General features: G+C 42.9%; 1 protein-coding gene across 8 annotated transcripts in view; it reads right to left on the bottom strand.

Annotated features, from left to right (window-relative positions):
* Positions 1-17,669, bottom strand: part of PCSK5 (proprotein convertase subtilisin/kexin type 5) — a 489,089-nt gene that overhangs the window by 26,489 nt on the left and 444,931 nt on the right. For all 8 annotated transcript variants that reach the window (XM_036855671.1, XM_036855664.1, XM_036855665.1 and 5 more), the window contains 4 exons: positions 11,784-12,001; positions 10,480-10,716; positions 7,324-7,554; positions 3,124-3,301 (listed from right to left, as the gene is read on the bottom strand). In XM_036855671.1, the coding sequence (XP_036711566.1) occupies positions 3,124-3,301; positions 7,324-7,554; positions 10,480-10,716; positions 11,784-12,001 (864 nt within the window). The remainder of the gene's footprint in view (positions 1-3,123; positions 3,302-7,323; positions 7,555-10,479; positions 10,717-11,783; positions 12,002-17,669) is intronic.

Here is a 17,669-nt window from a genome sequence, read left to right as displayed (position 1 = left end):
CTCAGAGAATTTAGTCAACTTGCTTAAGGTCAAAGGGCTAATGAAGTGGGGCAACGCAATTTGAACATATCCATTAAATGCCACGATAACAAGCAATGCATTATTTGAAGGTAAACACAAGATTTTCAAGTAACATTGAAGAGTGAAAAGGAACCATTGCCAAAGATAAACCTGTCTGGATGTTGGCACACTGACGCTATCCAACGAAAACATCAATCATGAACTGAATAGTTGATAAAGATCACCTACGACTCAAAAGAGAAAACCATAGGAAAAAGTGAAAATCCACAATTTTCCACAGAGGGGATACGCAATATTGAAGTCAGAAGATCTGATTTTTTGTCCTGGCTCCACCAAGTATTAGTAGCCATGTGACCTTAGGCAAGTCACTTAACCTCTCTGAACCTCAGTTTCCTCATCTGCAAAATGGGGAGAATAATATCAATCTCATAGGACTATTGTTGACTCAAATCATAATATAAAGACATTGTGAGTGAAGATACTTTGTAAACTCTAAAGCAGCATAAACATTGGTTACTAATGTTGTTATTATAGATTGTTATTAAGATGAAAAACATCAGTAGGAACCCTGGGGAAGAAAGCTTATCAATACCGAATAGGTTTTCGTTTTAATAATTTATTTATTTATTTTTGGCTGCGTTGGGTCTTTTTTGCTGTGCGTAGGCTTTCTCTGTTTGCTGCGAGCCAGGGCTACTCTTCCTTGTGGTGCACGGACTTCTCATCGCGGTGGCTTCTCTTGTTGCGGAGCACGGGCTCTAGGTGTGCGAGCTTCAGAAGTTGCGGCTTGCAGGCTCTAGAACGTAGGCTCAGTAGTTGTGGCACATGGGCTTAGTTGCTCCGCGGCATGTGGGATCTTCCCGGACCACGGCTCTAACCCGTGTCCCCTGCATTGGCAGGCGGATTCTTAACCGCTGTGCCACCAGGGAAGCCCCCGAATAGGTTTTATTTTTTTTATTTTTTATTTTTTTAAAAAATTTATTTATTTAATTTATTTATTTTTGGCTGTGTTGGGTCTTCATTGCTGTGTGCGGGCTTTCTCTAGTTGTGGCGAGCGGGGGCTACTCTTCATTGTGGTGCGTGGGCTTCTCATTGCGGGGGCTTCTCTTGTTGAGGAGCACGGGCTCTAGGCGCATGGGCTTCAGTAGTTGTGGCACTTGGGCTCAGTAGTCGTGGCTCGCGGGCTCTAGAGCGCAGGCTCAGTAGCTGTGGCGCACGGGCTTAGTTGCTCCGCGGCATGTGGGATCTTCCCAGACCAGGGCTCGAACCCGTGTCCCCTGCATTGGCAGGCAGATTCTTAACCACTGCGCCACCAGGGAAGCCCCCGAATAGGTTTTAAAAATTATTAAAGAGTCATGCTAAAGGAAGACAATGGAGAGTTGTCCATTGACTGTTTCTGATTAAAAGAAGAGCACAGTGCCACTGCTTACCTTGATAACTCTTTTGCATGAGGTGACTATGAAATCACCTGAGCCTCATAGCCTGGAAGAGGATCTTGTGCATAAGTACAAACAGTAACTGGGGCCTTAAAAACCTGCTCTGAGGTTAAAAACCAAAGTAATGATGTGCATGGGGTCAGGATGCAGAGGATTACACACCTGCCTTCCCAAGGCGATGAGATTTAACATATGAAGTTTATACATGTGGATCATTGATTTTACAAAAGGAACTAGTTCAGTAAAATATCACCACTTATAACTCATTTATACCCCATTTACTCCCCTTTACGGGATTTACGGCAACCTGTGCCTCACCTCCCAATGGGTAACTTCACATAATATGGAGCAATTGCTTTCTTAATTTCATGGTCTGCAATCTATTTAAATTTTGTGTGTGTGTGCATAGGAGTATCTAATGACTTGATCTGAGAAAGATGGGATCCAGATTTTTCAAGCACTTAGTAAGATGAAGATGAAAGCCTGACCCAGGTAGCCCCATCCCCCTCTTGTCTGGCAGGAATCTCTCTTTATTGATCTATGTGACTGGTGTGTTTTCAGGGCTGCTAATGTGTATGGCTCTGTGCTGAGTGTTGTCATAACCTGTGTGAAAAGTAAGATGTGTTTCTCTTCCAGGAGCCTATAATTTTCTGGGAAAGAGATATATAAGAAGAATAAGCTCTTACAAAGTCTTTGTATTACTCATCTTATATCAATACATACAAGTGCTCTTTATTAAGCATGTGTTGAATGAATGAGGTGAATCAAAACACAAGGCAGTGATACAAGCAGTAATTGCTATAGAACTGAAGATAAGAGATGTGCTAATTTCAGCAAAAGCATTTGGGGAAAGTCCAAAGTTATAGCCCTTCAATTTGGGTCTGGAAACTCTCAGTGCTTTGAGTTACTGATTGGGAAAGAAGAGTTAGCAATAGGCCTGTAATCAGTCTTCCTCTTTACTGGGAATGCCTGGGGGGAAAAAGATGACCCAGTCAAATCCTCTTCCAAATGTGCTGCTAACCAGACCTTCTGATAAACACACTCAGTTTTTCCTTGCAGAAAAACACGTGATGGAGGGCTCTTATCTGTGAAATGCTTTTAGAAGGATACATCTGTGTATCTGGGTTGTTTATGGTAACTAAACCTGTTATTTGTGGATTTACGGGGGCATAGCAGGTTGGAGAATTAGTAGGGTATAAATGGAGATATTTAAGTGAAATTGTTCCCCTTGTAAAATCAATGCACCACATGCAGTGCTTAGACCTCACATATTAAATCTGGTTCGAACAAATCGTAATGCAGAAGGGAAAGAACCTACATTCATGGATTTGGACTTCTCTAAGAGAAGAATCACCTCTGCCTTGTAATTGCTTGTATCCTTTGAATTAGTGATGTGGGTCTGACTTGACAATCTGACTCTGTGTTATCTCATTGGGTCCCTCTGCCTTTCCTGTTTACTCTTCCATTACTGTGAACTGGCCGAAATCCTCTGGAGACCATTACAGTTGGGTTGGACTCTCATCTTTGTTTCTTACTAGCAGTGAGACTTCAATCTGGTTATTTAAGTGTTCTGAGACTTAACTTCCTCATCTGCAAAATGGGTTTGCTCATAGTGATATCTGGAGTGGTTATGGGATTAAGTGAGGGGAAAGTGTGTTGAGCACCTTACCCTTCTCTGCACTGGGGCAGACACTCCTTTCCCAGCTGGAACCACCCTGGCTGGCAGGAGAGGCATTGCATGCTGTGTCTCCCTTCACATGTCCTACAAGAGCTGTGGCAGGGGGCACACCGGTGGCTGTCCTCATCAGCATAGTAGCCCTCGGGGCAGTCCTGCACGCACGTCGTGTCTGCCAAGGGATGAAAAGAATCTGTCTTGGTATCAAGTATGACACATGTCTTCCAAACCTCTATATGCTCCCCACTGTATACCGTAGGGGGTGGGGTGATGCAGGAGGAATGAGACAGTGTCCCTGTGGGCTGATGGACATCCCAGGAGCTAAGATGAATGTCCAAGAAATAGAATCAACCATAAGGACGTTAGGAGTTGAGAAAAAACAGAGGTCAGAGTGGATGGGCTCTGTTGGGCAGGAGAGAAACCACCGTCTGTTAAAGTGAGGAAGAGGATGTACAGGGTCTTGCAGGATGGGGAGAACATTCAAGGCAGGGGCTAGGGTAGCAAGAATCAAGGCTCCACTGAAGAAGACAGAAAGTGCAGGGCCAATGCAATGACAAGTTCCTACAATTTCAACTATTTCTAGCCTAAAATATAAGATTTTACCCTCAGTTTTGCTGTGCTGTCCACACAGTGTGACTCTTGACATTTAAGTGAATTAAAATGAAATAAAATGAAAACTTCAGTCCCTCAGTTGTACAAGCACAGATATAGAATATTTCCATCGGGACAGAAAGTTCTATGGATTGTGAGACTCTGTTTCGCCCAGTATTTAAAAAAATTAGACTCTAACCGTGAACCCTCTGGTCTATACAGCAAGATGAGTTGCAGGGGAGTTCAGCCACGCATAACCCCATTCCTTCCTCCACCCACCCCAGCGGAGTCACTGATTCTTGCCCTTTCAACTTCTTTAACAGCATTTAGGGTGGACGGTGAGGGTGGATTCATGATAAAGTTAAAACGTGAGATTTGCTGGCTTCGCAGTTTAACATACAGTCTTTTTTTTTTTTTTTTTTTTTTTAAATTTTTTATTTATTATTTATTTATTATTTTTATTTTTGGCTGTGTTGGGTCTTCGTTTCTGTGCGAGGGCTTTCTCCAGTTGCGGCGAGCGGGGACCACTCTTCATCGCGGTGCGCGGGCCTCTCACTATCGCGCCCTCTCTTGTTGCGGAGCACAGGCTCCAGACGCGCAGGCTCAGTAATTGTAGCTCACGGGCCCAGCTGCTCCGCGGCATGTGGGAATCTTCCCAGACCAGGGCTCGAACCCGTGTCCCCTGCATTGGCAGGCAGATTCTCAACCACTGCGCCACCAGGGAAGCCCCAACATACAGTCTTTGAGGCAACTTCTTCCCCCTAATCTGTTGAACTCATAGACCAGAAGCCGGACTCTCCTGCCTTATTCATGTGAGCCACTGGTCAGCTCTAGACCAGAAGCCAGTTTGTCTCCATAACTTCAGTCAGCATTAGCACAGGCACTGGTGGAAAAGAAAAAAAAACCCCAAAATTAAATAATATGAGAGCTCTGTAAGTGCTGTGGACCCACCCAAGTCTGTGCTGGGAGACCTTCTGAGCTGCTCGAGGGCAGGGGCCATGTCATTCATCTCTGCTTTCCCAGCACCTGGCTCAGTGCCAGGTCCTCCAGTGGCTATTCTGTTAAAGATGGGTGTTGACAGTGGTTTATTGTCCAGCTGATGTATCTAGCTAACTAGGGGGAAGCCTGAATCCCCTAAATATGAAACACCTCTTTATTAGTTTCCTATTGTTGTAACAAATTACCACATAGTGGCTTAAAGCAATATAACTCAATAAATCTTATAATTCTATAGATCAGAAGTCTAACATGGGTCTACAGGGCTAGGTCCCTTTTAGAAGCTCTGGGGGGAGAATCTGTTTCTTTGACTTTTCCAGCTTCTAGAGGTCACCCACTTGCCTTGGCTTGCGGCTCTTCGTCCATTTTCAAAGCTGGAGCATCTTCTCTTTGTTCTGATGTCACATAGACTTCAACCACTAACTCTGGTTATCCTGCCTCCCTCTTATAAGGACCTTGCAATAATCCAGGATAATCCTCCCAAATCAACACAATTAGCTTAATCACATCTGCAATTTCTTTTTTTTTTGTCATGTAAGGTAACATATTCACGGGGTCTGGGGATTAGATTGTGGACATTTTTAGGGAGAGCATTATTCAAACTACCACAGCCTCCAGAGGAATTATCTAGTTTATAAGTAGCCTGACCCTGGTGGGGTGGTGGTGAGGGGCAGGGTGGGAGAATATGAGAAGACCAGGTCCTAGCACAACCTGCATCCAGCCCCTGGGGGACCACCAGCACCGAAGTCTCAGTTCCAGTCTAATTCGTATCCCTAGTTAAAGGGAAGACCACCTTGTAGTGATAAGATGTATTCCTGTCCGTATGAAGGCACCTGAGGTGATCACTGGTAACACTCTAGATTGGAGATAATTAGAAAAGAAGGTCCTGGGGGTTGGGGTGATACAGGCGATCTGGAATGGTCTCATGAAGCAGCAACTGCTGGGAAGAAAGTTCACTGAGATTTGTGGAAGAGGAGCTAAGACAGATGGATAGGTATCCTCAAGTGTTTTCTACCGGGAGGCAACCAGGAATGGTATTGAGGATAGTTGTCTCTGTGTCTCTGCAGGGAATTGGTGCCCTTGCTGATGGTACCTCAGCAAGAAGAGGAAAAAATTGCCACACATTTCTATTTGAGTGTCTTGCTTCTCAGGTCTACTCTGCCGGGTTGGGGAGATGAATGCTCACACTCTCCAGGTCTTCACATATTCGTCTCTTCTCTCTCTCCTACACCCCTTCACTCTTCCTTCTTTCAGTGGAGTTCTGTTTCATTTTCTTTCTCCCATACCCATGTTAAGCCTAATTGTGGTATCCCTGAAAACCTGAGGGCATTGCTTCGCACTAGCAATAACCTTCACATCTGATCTGCTGGACAACCTCAGATTGTCCCGGATTTTGTTCAAGATTTATTAATCAATGGGTGCTAAATCAAGGGGAAATTTTCATGAAAAGCTGAATTACCTACATGTTCAGAAAGTATCTCTCCACAGACTGTTCATTAATCACAAGGGAAAATAGTAACTCTGCAGTGGAGAAATTGGACAGCACCCTGAAGAGAGGACCAAAATTAACATCACCTGCAAGAGGCAGGTGACCACTGGGTGCCTCCAAAGGACACGGCATCACATATGGAGTATTCTGGCTGAGGATGCATGATCTCCATCTAATCATGGAAACCTTCACACAAACCCCAGTGGAGGGATAGGGGCTGTATTCTTCTCAAATGTCAATATCATAAAAGACAAAGTCTGTGGAAACGTTCAGATTAAAGGAGTCTAAAGAGACATGGCAACTAAATGCAATACCTGACTCTAGACTGGGCCCTGATCTAAAGGGGGAATTCACAAAATTCTAATATGGACGGTTCATTAAAGGATTGTATTAATGTTAAAGTTACTAGACTTGACAACTGTACCATGGTTACATAAGAGAGCATCCCTATTCCTAGGAAATACATACAGGCAGACCTTGTTTTATTGTGCTTCACAGATACTGAGTTTTTTTACGAAGTGAAGGTCTGTGGCAACCTTGCGTTGTTAGATGATGGTTAGCATTTTTTAGCAAAAAAGTATTTTTTAATTAAGGTATGTACATTGATTTTTTTCTTTGACATAATGCCATTGCACACTTAACAGGCTACAGTATAATGTAAACAGAATGTTTATATGCACTGGGAAACCAAAAAGTTTGTGTGACTCGCTTTATTGCCATATTCATTTCAGTGCAGTGGTCTGGAACCGAACCCACAATATTTCCAAGGTATGCTTGTGTTAAAGTATTTGTGGGAGAGAGGCCATGATGTATGTAACATATCCTCAAGTGGTTAAGAAATCTATATTGCGAATTACGTATGCGTATACATCGAGAGCGAGAGAGTGAGAGCAAGCAAACGATAAGGCCAACGGGGCAAATGGGTAAAGGGCATGTGTGCGGGGCTCTTTGTACTGTTTTTCCTCTTGCATCTTTTCTGTAGGCTTGAAAATTTTCCAAATACAAAGTGAAAAATTAAAAAGAAAGACGCCAGTTTCTACTGGGCGCCAGGCATCGTGCAAGATAGTTTCCCAGATGGAGGGAGAGACAAACCCGTCCTCAGAGGAAAGGTAACTCACTAAGAAGAAGGCTGTCCCGCAGGCAGGTGTGGCACTGGTCCTCCGAGGGTCCCGTGCAGTGCAAGCACTTGGCATGACAGGCCTTGCAGGTCAGGGCCCCCTCATCCCAGTACTCCACGGCGGCGCATTCAGTGTGAGGCACACAGCCGCCGTGGTTGTTTACCCTCAGGCCTTCTTGACACGTCGTGCAGGCCCCCGAGGACGAGCAGGTCCGGCAGGACTTGTGGCAGTCTGCGGGGGGGGAGGGGACAGCAGACGGAGAGTGAGAGAGGGTCAGGGTGCCCCTTGAGGGAATCAGTTCCCCTGCAAAGTGTGCACACCTTCCTTCCTCGGAGATTTCTAGGCTCTGGGCCAAGGGTGTGGGGCCAGGAGTTGAGCTCTAGGCTGGAGCATTCTTGTTACAAGATGAGGAAAACATGACTGCTTCACTTTCCCTGGGATCCCCAGAGAGCCCCTTCCTGCAGCAGCCGCCTCAGAGATAGTGGTAAGAGCGCCCATAGTTACCCAAACTGCAACGTGATGAGAAGAAGCAGCCCTCTCGTAGCACAGTCACGCGCTAGTCTGCGGGCATCTCACCACTGTAATTCCTCTGCTGTGGTTCTCCACTGACCGCCAAGGGATTTGAGCTTATTACTAACGTAACAACTGTTAATATGTGTTGGAAGCACCTCTTGATACAGAAGACCTTTTTTATAGGCATTTAGGCATGCACAGTGCCTGTGAGAGGGCCTAGCATATAACACTGGCACTCAGTAAATATTTGTTAGACAAACGAAATGAGAACAAGTCACCCTCACCTCGGGGGTTTAGCAGTTGCCGTTCCCTCTGCCGGGAATCCTCTATGTGAGTAGTTTGTTCCCTGTGTGAGTAGTTTTTTCCCCTCCCTTTCTCAATGATCTCTTCCAGGCCGCATTCTCTCTAATTTCAACTCCCTCCTGCCCAACTTCCTGCCCCCCTTTCCTGCCTTATTTTTCCTTTTGACTTGGCTTCTTTAGAGTCGTCTTCCCCAATTGAATGTCAGCTCCATGAGGGCAGGATTCTGTCTGTATTGTTCCCTGCTGCGCCCTAGGCCTGGAAGAGCACCCAGCACATGGTAGGCCCCCAGTAAGCACTGCCTGGATGAATAGATGCATGGTATTATTATTGTGATTGTTATCTTCTCAGTGTGTGTAGATCAGGACATTGAGGTTGGAGGTGCTGTCACTAGGCTGGGAAAGGGCAGGGTGAGGAGATGAACCCAGGACCGTAACAAGAGCTCTTGGCCATTTCTGCCCCAGCTCCTTGTTCTTAGACCTGTCTATGTTATCTCGTAGGGAGAAATTCAGGGTGATCAGAATGGATCCCATTCTTTGTGTTTCTTAGAGGAGATCCTGCTTGGAGATGGCTTGGTTCTGGAAGGTTCTCTACACCAACCCAAATCTTAATTTTCAGGTCAGGTCCTTTGTTTCTTCTCTGGAAAGTCAGCTTGTTGCCCTGTTTCTTCCAGTACCAGCTTTCCGCCGCCTCGCTTGGGACTGATGGAAGGAGAAACAGCATTGCAGGGAGAGACCTCAGGTTAGTTCCCAACAGCTGAGCTGGCCTGAGCTCGGGCATCTGTGTCTTTTAAAGCTCCCTGGGTGGTTCTCACGGGCAACCAGGGATGACGACCAGAGGCCTTTCTCAATGAGAAAATTAAACCAGGTAAACTAAGTAAATGTACTCTGAACTTGTAAAGTTCTCTATATGGCAGGTTACTTTTATTATGGAACACCAGAGAAAGGCCAAAAGTTGATCCTCGGTTCCTGCCCCAGGACAGGCAAGATGGCCCTGCAGGCCTTTGGCTGAGTCTTTAAACTTCTCATGGAAACTGACCCACAGAGTTGCAGCCTCCTCAACATGTTTACTCCCGCCCCCTCCGCTACACAGGCACAGCCGCCCATCTTCAAGTCCACGTTCTTTCACACACAGTCAAGTGGGACATCGACACTAAGTAGTGCTTTACATAAGACACAAAAAGCTATATCCAGATTGTAAGGCTAGAGCAGAAAGGCTGTAGGAGCGCACTGCATCTTCACGTTTGACCAAAAACATTTCCCCGAGTACGTTCTAGGATGTGGGTGGCCCAAGGTTTCTCCTGCCATGTGAGTTCACGCTCAAGCTCTCACTGTGGTTAGGGGGCTGCCTCTGGATATCTGTCTCGTGTTTGCTTGGCGGCAACGTAAGGGGCTAAACTACCACTGGCTGCCTTGTTGGAGTGAATCCTGTGATTGTAGTTAACAATATTGTATTGTATACTTGAAAGTTGCTGAGCGAATAGAGCTTAAATGTTCTTACCAAAGAAGAAAAAAACAAAAGAGGTAACTAAGGTCAGTGTCAACTGACCTTATTGTGGTCATCATTTCAAAATATATACGTATATTAAATCATCACAGTGTACGTTCTAAACTTATACAATGCTATATGTCAATTATCTCTCAATAAAACTGGGAGGAAAAAGGAAAGTCCTTTCCCTAAGAATGCTTCTCTCACTTGCTTGAGAATTCCTCTAGTGATGGGCAATTTATATTTAATTAATTTTTCTTTTCCCTAACAACTGATAAGAAGCAAAGAATTCATGCCCACTTAAAACATAAGGAAGCATAAATAATAACAGATCCTTTCTTGAACGTGTAGGGATTGAAATGCCAAATGGGACATGGAATAGGAGACCCCGGGCAGGAGAGGCTGCAGGTGATGAGGAGGAGGGTGGCTTTAGGGAGACAAGAGGCATGGAGAAAACCCTCTATGGCACAGCTTTCCTTATGCTGCTATAAACCTATAATGGATTAAAATTTTTAGAAAAATTTTCCATTTTGGGGGACTTTTAAAGGCTCATCATCTCTGTTGTAAATCTTCACATGGGAATCCTTTTTGATCAGCTACCATTGTGAGGAGGGTCAACATGATTCATTGCTAATAAGTTACATCATCAAAGCTAAGGAATGATTCATTTAAAATAAATCATACACTAGAGCAGATTCAAAATATGCTTCCTTAAGGAGGAGGGAAAGAGCTGAGACCACAGCTCTGGGACTGGGGTGGAACTGGGCAAACCCCAGAACCTACTTAGAAGAAACTCATAATCCCAACTAGGTTCCCTGGGATGTGGTACTCGGCCATGTACCCGGAAGTCTTTACCTTTGCAAACCTTAGTCTCTTTTTCAAAGTAAGTTCCTTCTGGACACTCCTCCAAACACTGCCCATCGTAGAGAACCAAGGACGTCTCAGCACAGACGTCACAGTCATCCATTGAGGGACCGCTGCACTCCAGACAGTCTTCATGGCAGGGAACACAGTGGCGCGCATCTGCGTAGAAGTGGCTGGGACAGGACTGGTGGCACGTATCCTTGTACAGGAAGGACTCAGGCATGCACTCTGCGGGCAGAGGGAAGCAGCAAGTTACCCCCAGGGGAGCAGCAGAAAGGAATTTATTCCTTCTGCAGTGGGCTAGCCCATCGCCCATCTCTTTGACTCATTTGACCCCAGTGTACGTTTGCCCCGCTCCCACCTTCCCAGGGCCTGTCCTCCTTGTCTCACAAGCCCTGCCTAGGGAGAGGAGACCACATATGGTGGCCCAATTAGATGGTGCTGGGTTCATATGCTGAAATGATCTGCCCCTTCAATTGCAAAAACTTGTAGTGCTACGGCGGATGAGTCAAGGAGATGCTGGACGTATTGTTCTGAAAACCCAGAAAGTGTTAACAGATTTTTTAAATTGTATTGAGCACCTCAGACTCTATTTAATACAAAAAGCAGTTTAGGAATTCGTGGATCAGTTAATTTTTCATTCACTGATAGGGTAAACCAATGAAATATACATGGTTAATCAGTATGAAGAATGCATTGTGTATTTATTTTATTAGTGCCTATTCTCTTATTTGGGGGAGGAATTCCAAAAAACTCTTAGGTTACACCAAGAGAGTCCTTTGGATTGGACAGAGCCAGTTAAATGAGTCTGTCTTGTCCTGGAGAGGAAATTAGCCTTTCTTAGGAGATAATTTCAGGGGAAAAAATTTCCTAGCCAGAGTGCTACTCTCAGAGTCTTATAGTTGCCTGAAATTTTCTTTTGTATCTTTTATAACAGTTGAAATTCTCCAGCCACCTCTGTGTTTTATTAATATCAGTCTCTCCTATGAGATTTTGTGTTCAAAGAGGCAGAGACTTTGGGTTCTTTTCTGTATCTCTAGCACCTGGGATGGTGCTTACCACACCCTAACTACCCAGTACATGTGTGGGAGAAATCGTGCAAAAAAGGGGCTCTTGTCTGTCTTAATTTGCAGACTCCATCATGGAAAGGCTTTATGTCACCCTCAGTTTCCTCAGTGACACCCATGGAGGTCAATTTCAGTAAAGGTAGGGAGATTGGCTCCCCCAGTTCTACTTGGACACCCCACCCTCAGATAGTGGGTCCCCACACTCTCCCCTGTGAGGCTCCCAGGTACCTTTGCATGTTTTCTCATGGATGCAATCCTGACACATCTCTGGGCAGTGCTTGCACACCCCTTCCATGGCCACGTGCCTCTCGGGGCAGGTTTCCCGGCACACCCCCTGGTCCAGGACGAGGTCTCTTTCACACGAGTGGCAGTTGGTGGCATTCCCTTCACATGTTCTGCAGGAAGGGCTACAGCGTTCACAAGCGCCATCTTCTGCATAGAAGCCCCTGTGGGGAGAAGAGGGAGTCACTGGAGAAGCTTTCCAACTAGGGCGGTGATTCACACCTGGCAGCTGAGAATTAGGACTGAAAACGGAAGGGCTATGGCTATTGTTGACCAAAATGAATCCATCAGAATTCCTGGGGAAGTGTGGTAAAAAATCAAGTTTGGAAAAATAAAATGAAAGGCATAGGTATTATTCTTGTGAATTTGGTGTGTTTGAAAACAACTTTTAATTTGTATATAGTTTAGTTATCTTCCGATTTTCTATTTTATCTCCTAATCTTCATTCGTTTTTCCTTTTTTGTTGGAGACTTATGTTAGAATAGAAAATGCTTTTTATTCAATTTAGTATGTTTTTAATTTAAAAACAGTTTAAAATTTAACAGATAAAAATATTTTTAAGAGGATCAAAAGGTTTAATGACCTATACAATTTTTGTATATGAAAAGGAAGGGAATGCCCTTGGAGTAATCATTTAAAACACGGGGACCACCTGTGACCCATAGAGTATTATAGCCAGCAACTGGACCCTGTGGCATAGGGATACCCCTCTTGCCTTAGAGCCATTACAGCTACTACCCTTCTTGTTAAGGCCACTGAGAAAATTGTTGTGGAATCCCCTTTAACCATTTTTGCTCCTCATGCAGTAGAAGCTCTCCTGAATTCTCATCACATTCAACATTTCTCAGCCAGACACTTCCTATGAAGGCTTTTTGGTAACTGCTCCTCACATAACTCTTCTATGTTATAATAACCTTAACCCGGCTACTTTTCCTCCTTCCATCGCTGACGAAATACCCCACCACTGCTTAATGCTGATGGACCACCTCCTGATTCCTTATGATGATCTACAGGAAATTCCATTGGATAACACTGACATCTTGTTCACTGATGGTCTTATTTAACAAGGTGACAATAGTAAATATTGTGCTGGGTATGTTACTACAACTCCTTTTGATGTTGTTGAAGCAGCATCTTTACCTATGACTACTTCACCCGAACAGGCTGAATTATATGCCCTTACACAGGCTTGTACTTTAGCTAAGGACAAAACTGCCAATATTTATACTGATAGGAGATAAGCTTTCAGAATAACGCATGGTTTTGGAATGTTGTAGAAGCAAGGTAGCTTCCTTACTCCCAGGGGAAATAAAATTTTAAATGGCCCCTATGTTCAGGAATCAGTTGATACAATGCTTTTACCTGTCACTTTAGCTATTAAGATTCTGGGGCTTGTAGTTTGACTCTGGAAGTCAAAACTACAAGCTAGGGGAAACCATCCTGTTGATACTTTTGCAAGGAATGATGCCCTTAAAGGGTCAAATAGCAGCCAAATGATATTTTATAATATCATTTCCCCAAGTGATAATTTAGAAAAAATGGCTAGAGAGGCCCAACAGTTGGCCTCAGAAAAGGAAAAACAAATTTGGAAATTCAGTAGTTGCTGGTTTGATTAAAAAGAGAAAACTCTAGTTTGGACCATGTAACAAGCCAGTCTTACTGGAGACTCTGAAATTCCCACTCCCCACCACCGTACATGCATTAAACCTTCAGTCTATGACAAAATGATAGCCTTCCTGAATCAGTACTGGTGGGGAAACATTAACAAGGCCACAAAAAGTATTTACCTCAGTTCTCCCGCTTGTCCAAACTACAACCCAGGGAAGCCTCTTCATACTGTTTCCTGACATTTTAAACTGCTTGATGGACCACTTGAGGTCTGGCAAATGGAATACATAAACTTCCTCTGTCTAATGGATGTAAATATGTTTTAGTCATGGTCTGTATGTTTTCACTCTGGACTGAAGCTTTCCCTTGCAGACAGGCTACTGCCTTTTCTGTGGCTAAAATCCTTTGGAAAGCATTTTCCCTGCCTGGAACTCCTCTTGAACTTCATTGTGATTGAGGAACCTATTTTATTGATCAGGTACTTAGACAAATCTGTACTGTTTGGCCAGTTTTACAACACTTTCACTGTGCTTACCACCCTCAACCCTCTGGTTTAGTAAAACACACTAATGGCATTATTAAGACTCAGTAGGAAAAATTTGTAGAGGCCCTCCAAATACCCTGGCCACAAGCATTGTCATTGGTACTTCTAAATCTCATATCCACTCCTTTTGGAATTCATAAACTCTCACCATTTGAGATAGTCACAGGATGCCCAATGAACTTGGCTCCTAGTTATTTTGACCCTCAACCGATAAAAGGAGAGATACACCAATATTGCAAAGGCCTAATTGCTTCTATTAAAAGTAAACATGCTTTAGTAGAGCAATCTTTTCACAGTATGGCCATGGGAGATGAAGACCTTAAGCATCATACCTTGCAAACTGGAGATTTCATCTCTTGGAAAAGATACCTCCAGAAGAACTCTCTTTAACCTTGCTGGAAAGGTCCCTATTAGATACTGCTAACCAACTCTTGTGCTGCCACACTCCAAGGAACAGACTCTTGGATTCATTGGACACACATAAAGAAAGCACTGAACCCTGATTGGACCTGCACATCATCTGGTGACCTGAAAGTAAAGATTTCCCAGAATTGAAGCAGATGACATCTGATGGGACAACTTTCCCAAGATATCTGGACTAGACCTGTTGGAAGTTGTTGCCAAACCTTTGATGATGACATCTTCAAATGAACTCCAATATCTATGATCTTCATAACGTATGGACTGTAGATAAAAAGTGCTGGAGATTTCTCCCTCCTGCCACTCCTCGTTACTTGAATGTGACCTTACTAGGTTTCCAATCTGTACAGTTTCCCTCTGACATGAGACATTACACCCAGGAAAAGTCCTTCCTGACGTTGAGGGACAAAAAGCTGCTGAAATTAGAAAACCTGATTCTTGATCAGTGATCTTGATCAAAAGGGGGAAATGTAAAAAAATAATGAGAAGCCTCAACTAAATAGAGTTGGGAGACCAGAAGGGGAGTTCTCACACCCTGTGACAATAGCAAAGTCGAAGAGGAAGAAGAAAGTCTCCTTTTCTCTCCTGGCAAGGACTCAGCTAATGAAAAGCCACAAACTCTTTGTTTACTAAGCCCTCCCAACTTCTTTTCCTCTCTATAAAATTGTTCTCCTTCCTTTGCTGTGCAGGAACTTGCACGTGGCTCAGCATGTTCGCAGACCTTGAATTGCAGTTCTCTGCTGATTCCAAATAAACCTATCATTGCTGGAGAAGTACCTGACAGTCTGTTCATCAGGTCAACACAGGCAAGCACATTTCATTTTAAGCCTCTGATTCTCTTCTGCTAACATGCCATTGGCTAAAGCAAATCAAATTACCCAGACCAAAGTCAAGGGTCAGGGAAGTCCATTCTGCTACTCATGGGAAGTGCTGCAACATTACAGGCAGAGGGCATAGATACAAGGAAGGGTGAAGAATTGCAGCAAGTAACTCAATTTACTACAGTCCTCTTTGAATCCTAAAGCCAATAAAGGTACCTTCTTATATAGCATCTTTAGTTGATGTTTTATTTATTTATTTATTTATTTATTTATTTATTTATTTATTTATTTATTTATTATTTTTATTTTTTTTTCCAACTTCACTTTAATTCAAAGGCCAACCCCAGTGCCTCTGTATTTAATAGGCTTCTAAAGAAGATTGTTGTACAAACTTTACATTTATTATTATTATTATTTTTTTTTAATGTCTGAAACATTTATATTAACATATTTCCATACATATTTCCATACAAATACAAATATAGGATTTTTAGAAATTTCATGTAATGTCTGAAACATTTATATTAACATATTTCCATACAAATAACCCAATGAAAGTTTAGTATTAGTTGTTTTGTTTGTTTTTTTATACTGCAGGTTCTTATTAGGCATCAATTTTATACACATCAGTGTATACATGTCAATCCCAATCGCCCAATTCAGCACACCACCATCCCCACCTCACCGCAGTTTTCCCCCCTTGGTGTCCATCTGTCCATTCTCTACATCTGTGTCTCAACTTCTGCCCTGCAAACTGGCTTATCTGTACCATTTTTTTAGGTTACACATACATGCATTAATATACAATATTTGTTTCTCTCTTTCTGACTTACTTCACTCTGTATGACAGTCTCTAGATCCATCCACGTCTCAACAAATGACTCAATTTCGTTCCTTTTTGTGGCTGAGTAATATTCCATTGTATATATGCACCACATTTTCTTTATCCATTCGTCTGTCGATGGGCATTTAGGTTGCTTCCATGACCTGGCTATTGTAAATAGTGCTGCAATGAACATTCGGGTGCATGTGTCTTTTTGAATTACAGTTTTCTCTGGGTATATGCCCAGTAGTGGGATTGCTGGGTCATATGGTAATTCTATTTTTAGTTTTTTAAGGAACCTCCATATTGTTCTCCATAGTGGCTGTATCAATTTACATTCCCACCAACAGTGCAAGAGGGTTCCCTTTTCTCCACACCCTCTCCAGCATTTGTTGTTTGTAGATTTTCTGATGATGCCCATTCTAACAGGAGTGAGGTGATACCTCATTGTAGTTTTGATTTGCATTTCTCTAATAATTAGTGATGTTGAGCATCTTTTCATGTGCTTCGTGGCCGTCTGTATGTCTTCTTTGGAGAAATGTCTATTTAGGTCTTCTGCCCATTTTTGGATTGGGGTGTTTGTTTCTTTGATATTGAGCTGAATGAGCTGTTTATATATTTTGGAGATTAATCCTTTGTCCGTTGATTCATTTGCAAATATTTTCTCCCATTCTGAGGGTTGTCTTTTCGTCTTGTTTATGGTTTCCTTTGCTGTGCAAAAGCTTTGAAGTTTCATTAGGTCCCACTTGTTTATTTTTGTTTTTATTTCCATTACTCTAGGAGGTGGATCAAAAAAGATCTTGCTGTGATTTATGTCAAAGAGTGTTCTTCCTATGTTTTCCTCTAAGAGTTTTATAGTGTCCAGTCTTATATTTAGGTCTCTAATCCATTTTGAGTTTATTTTTGTGTATGGTGTTAGGGAGTATTCTAATTTCATTCTTTTACATGTAGCTGTCCAGTTTTCCCTGCACAACTTATTGAAGAGACTGTCTTTTCTCCATTGTATATCTTTGCCTCCTTTGTCATAGATTAGTTGACCATAGGTGCGTGGGTTAATCTCTGGGCTTTCTATCTTGTTCCATTGATCTATGTTTCTGTTTTTGTGCCAGTACCATATTGTCTTGATTACTGTAGCTTTGTAGTATAGTCTGAAGTCAGGGAGTCTGATTCCTCCAGCTCCATTTTTTTGCCTCAAGGCTGCTTTGGCTATTCGGGGTCTTTTGTGTCTCCATACAAATTTTAAGATGATTTGTTCTAGCTCCGTAAAAAATGCCATTGGTAATTTGATAGGGATTGCATTGAATCTGTAGATTGCTTTGGGTAGTATACTCATTTTCACAATGTTGATTCTTCCAGTCCAAGAACATGGTATATCTCTCCATCTGTTGGTATCATCTTTAATTTCTTTCATCAGTGTCTTATAGTTTTCTGCATACATGTCTTTTGTCTCCCTAGGTAGGTTTATTCCTAGGTATTTTATTCTTTTTGTTGCAATGGTAAATGGGAGTGTTTCCATAATTTCTCTTTCAGATTTTTCATCATTAGTGTATAGGAATGCAAGAGATTTCTGTGCATTAATTTTGTATCCTGCAACTTTACCATATTCATTAATTAGC

This window comes from Balaenoptera musculus, chromosome 6 (assembly GCF_009873245.2).
Source record: "Balaenoptera musculus isolate JJ_BM4_2016_0621 chromosome 6, mBalMus1.pri.v3, whole genome shotgun sequence".
In the NCBI taxonomy this organism is placed as follows: domain Eukaryota; kingdom Metazoa; phylum Chordata; class Mammalia; order Artiodactyla; family Balaenopteridae; genus Balaenoptera; species Balaenoptera musculus.
Note: the sequence above shows the minus strand (reverse complement) of the source record. Positions and strands in the feature narration are given on the sequence as shown.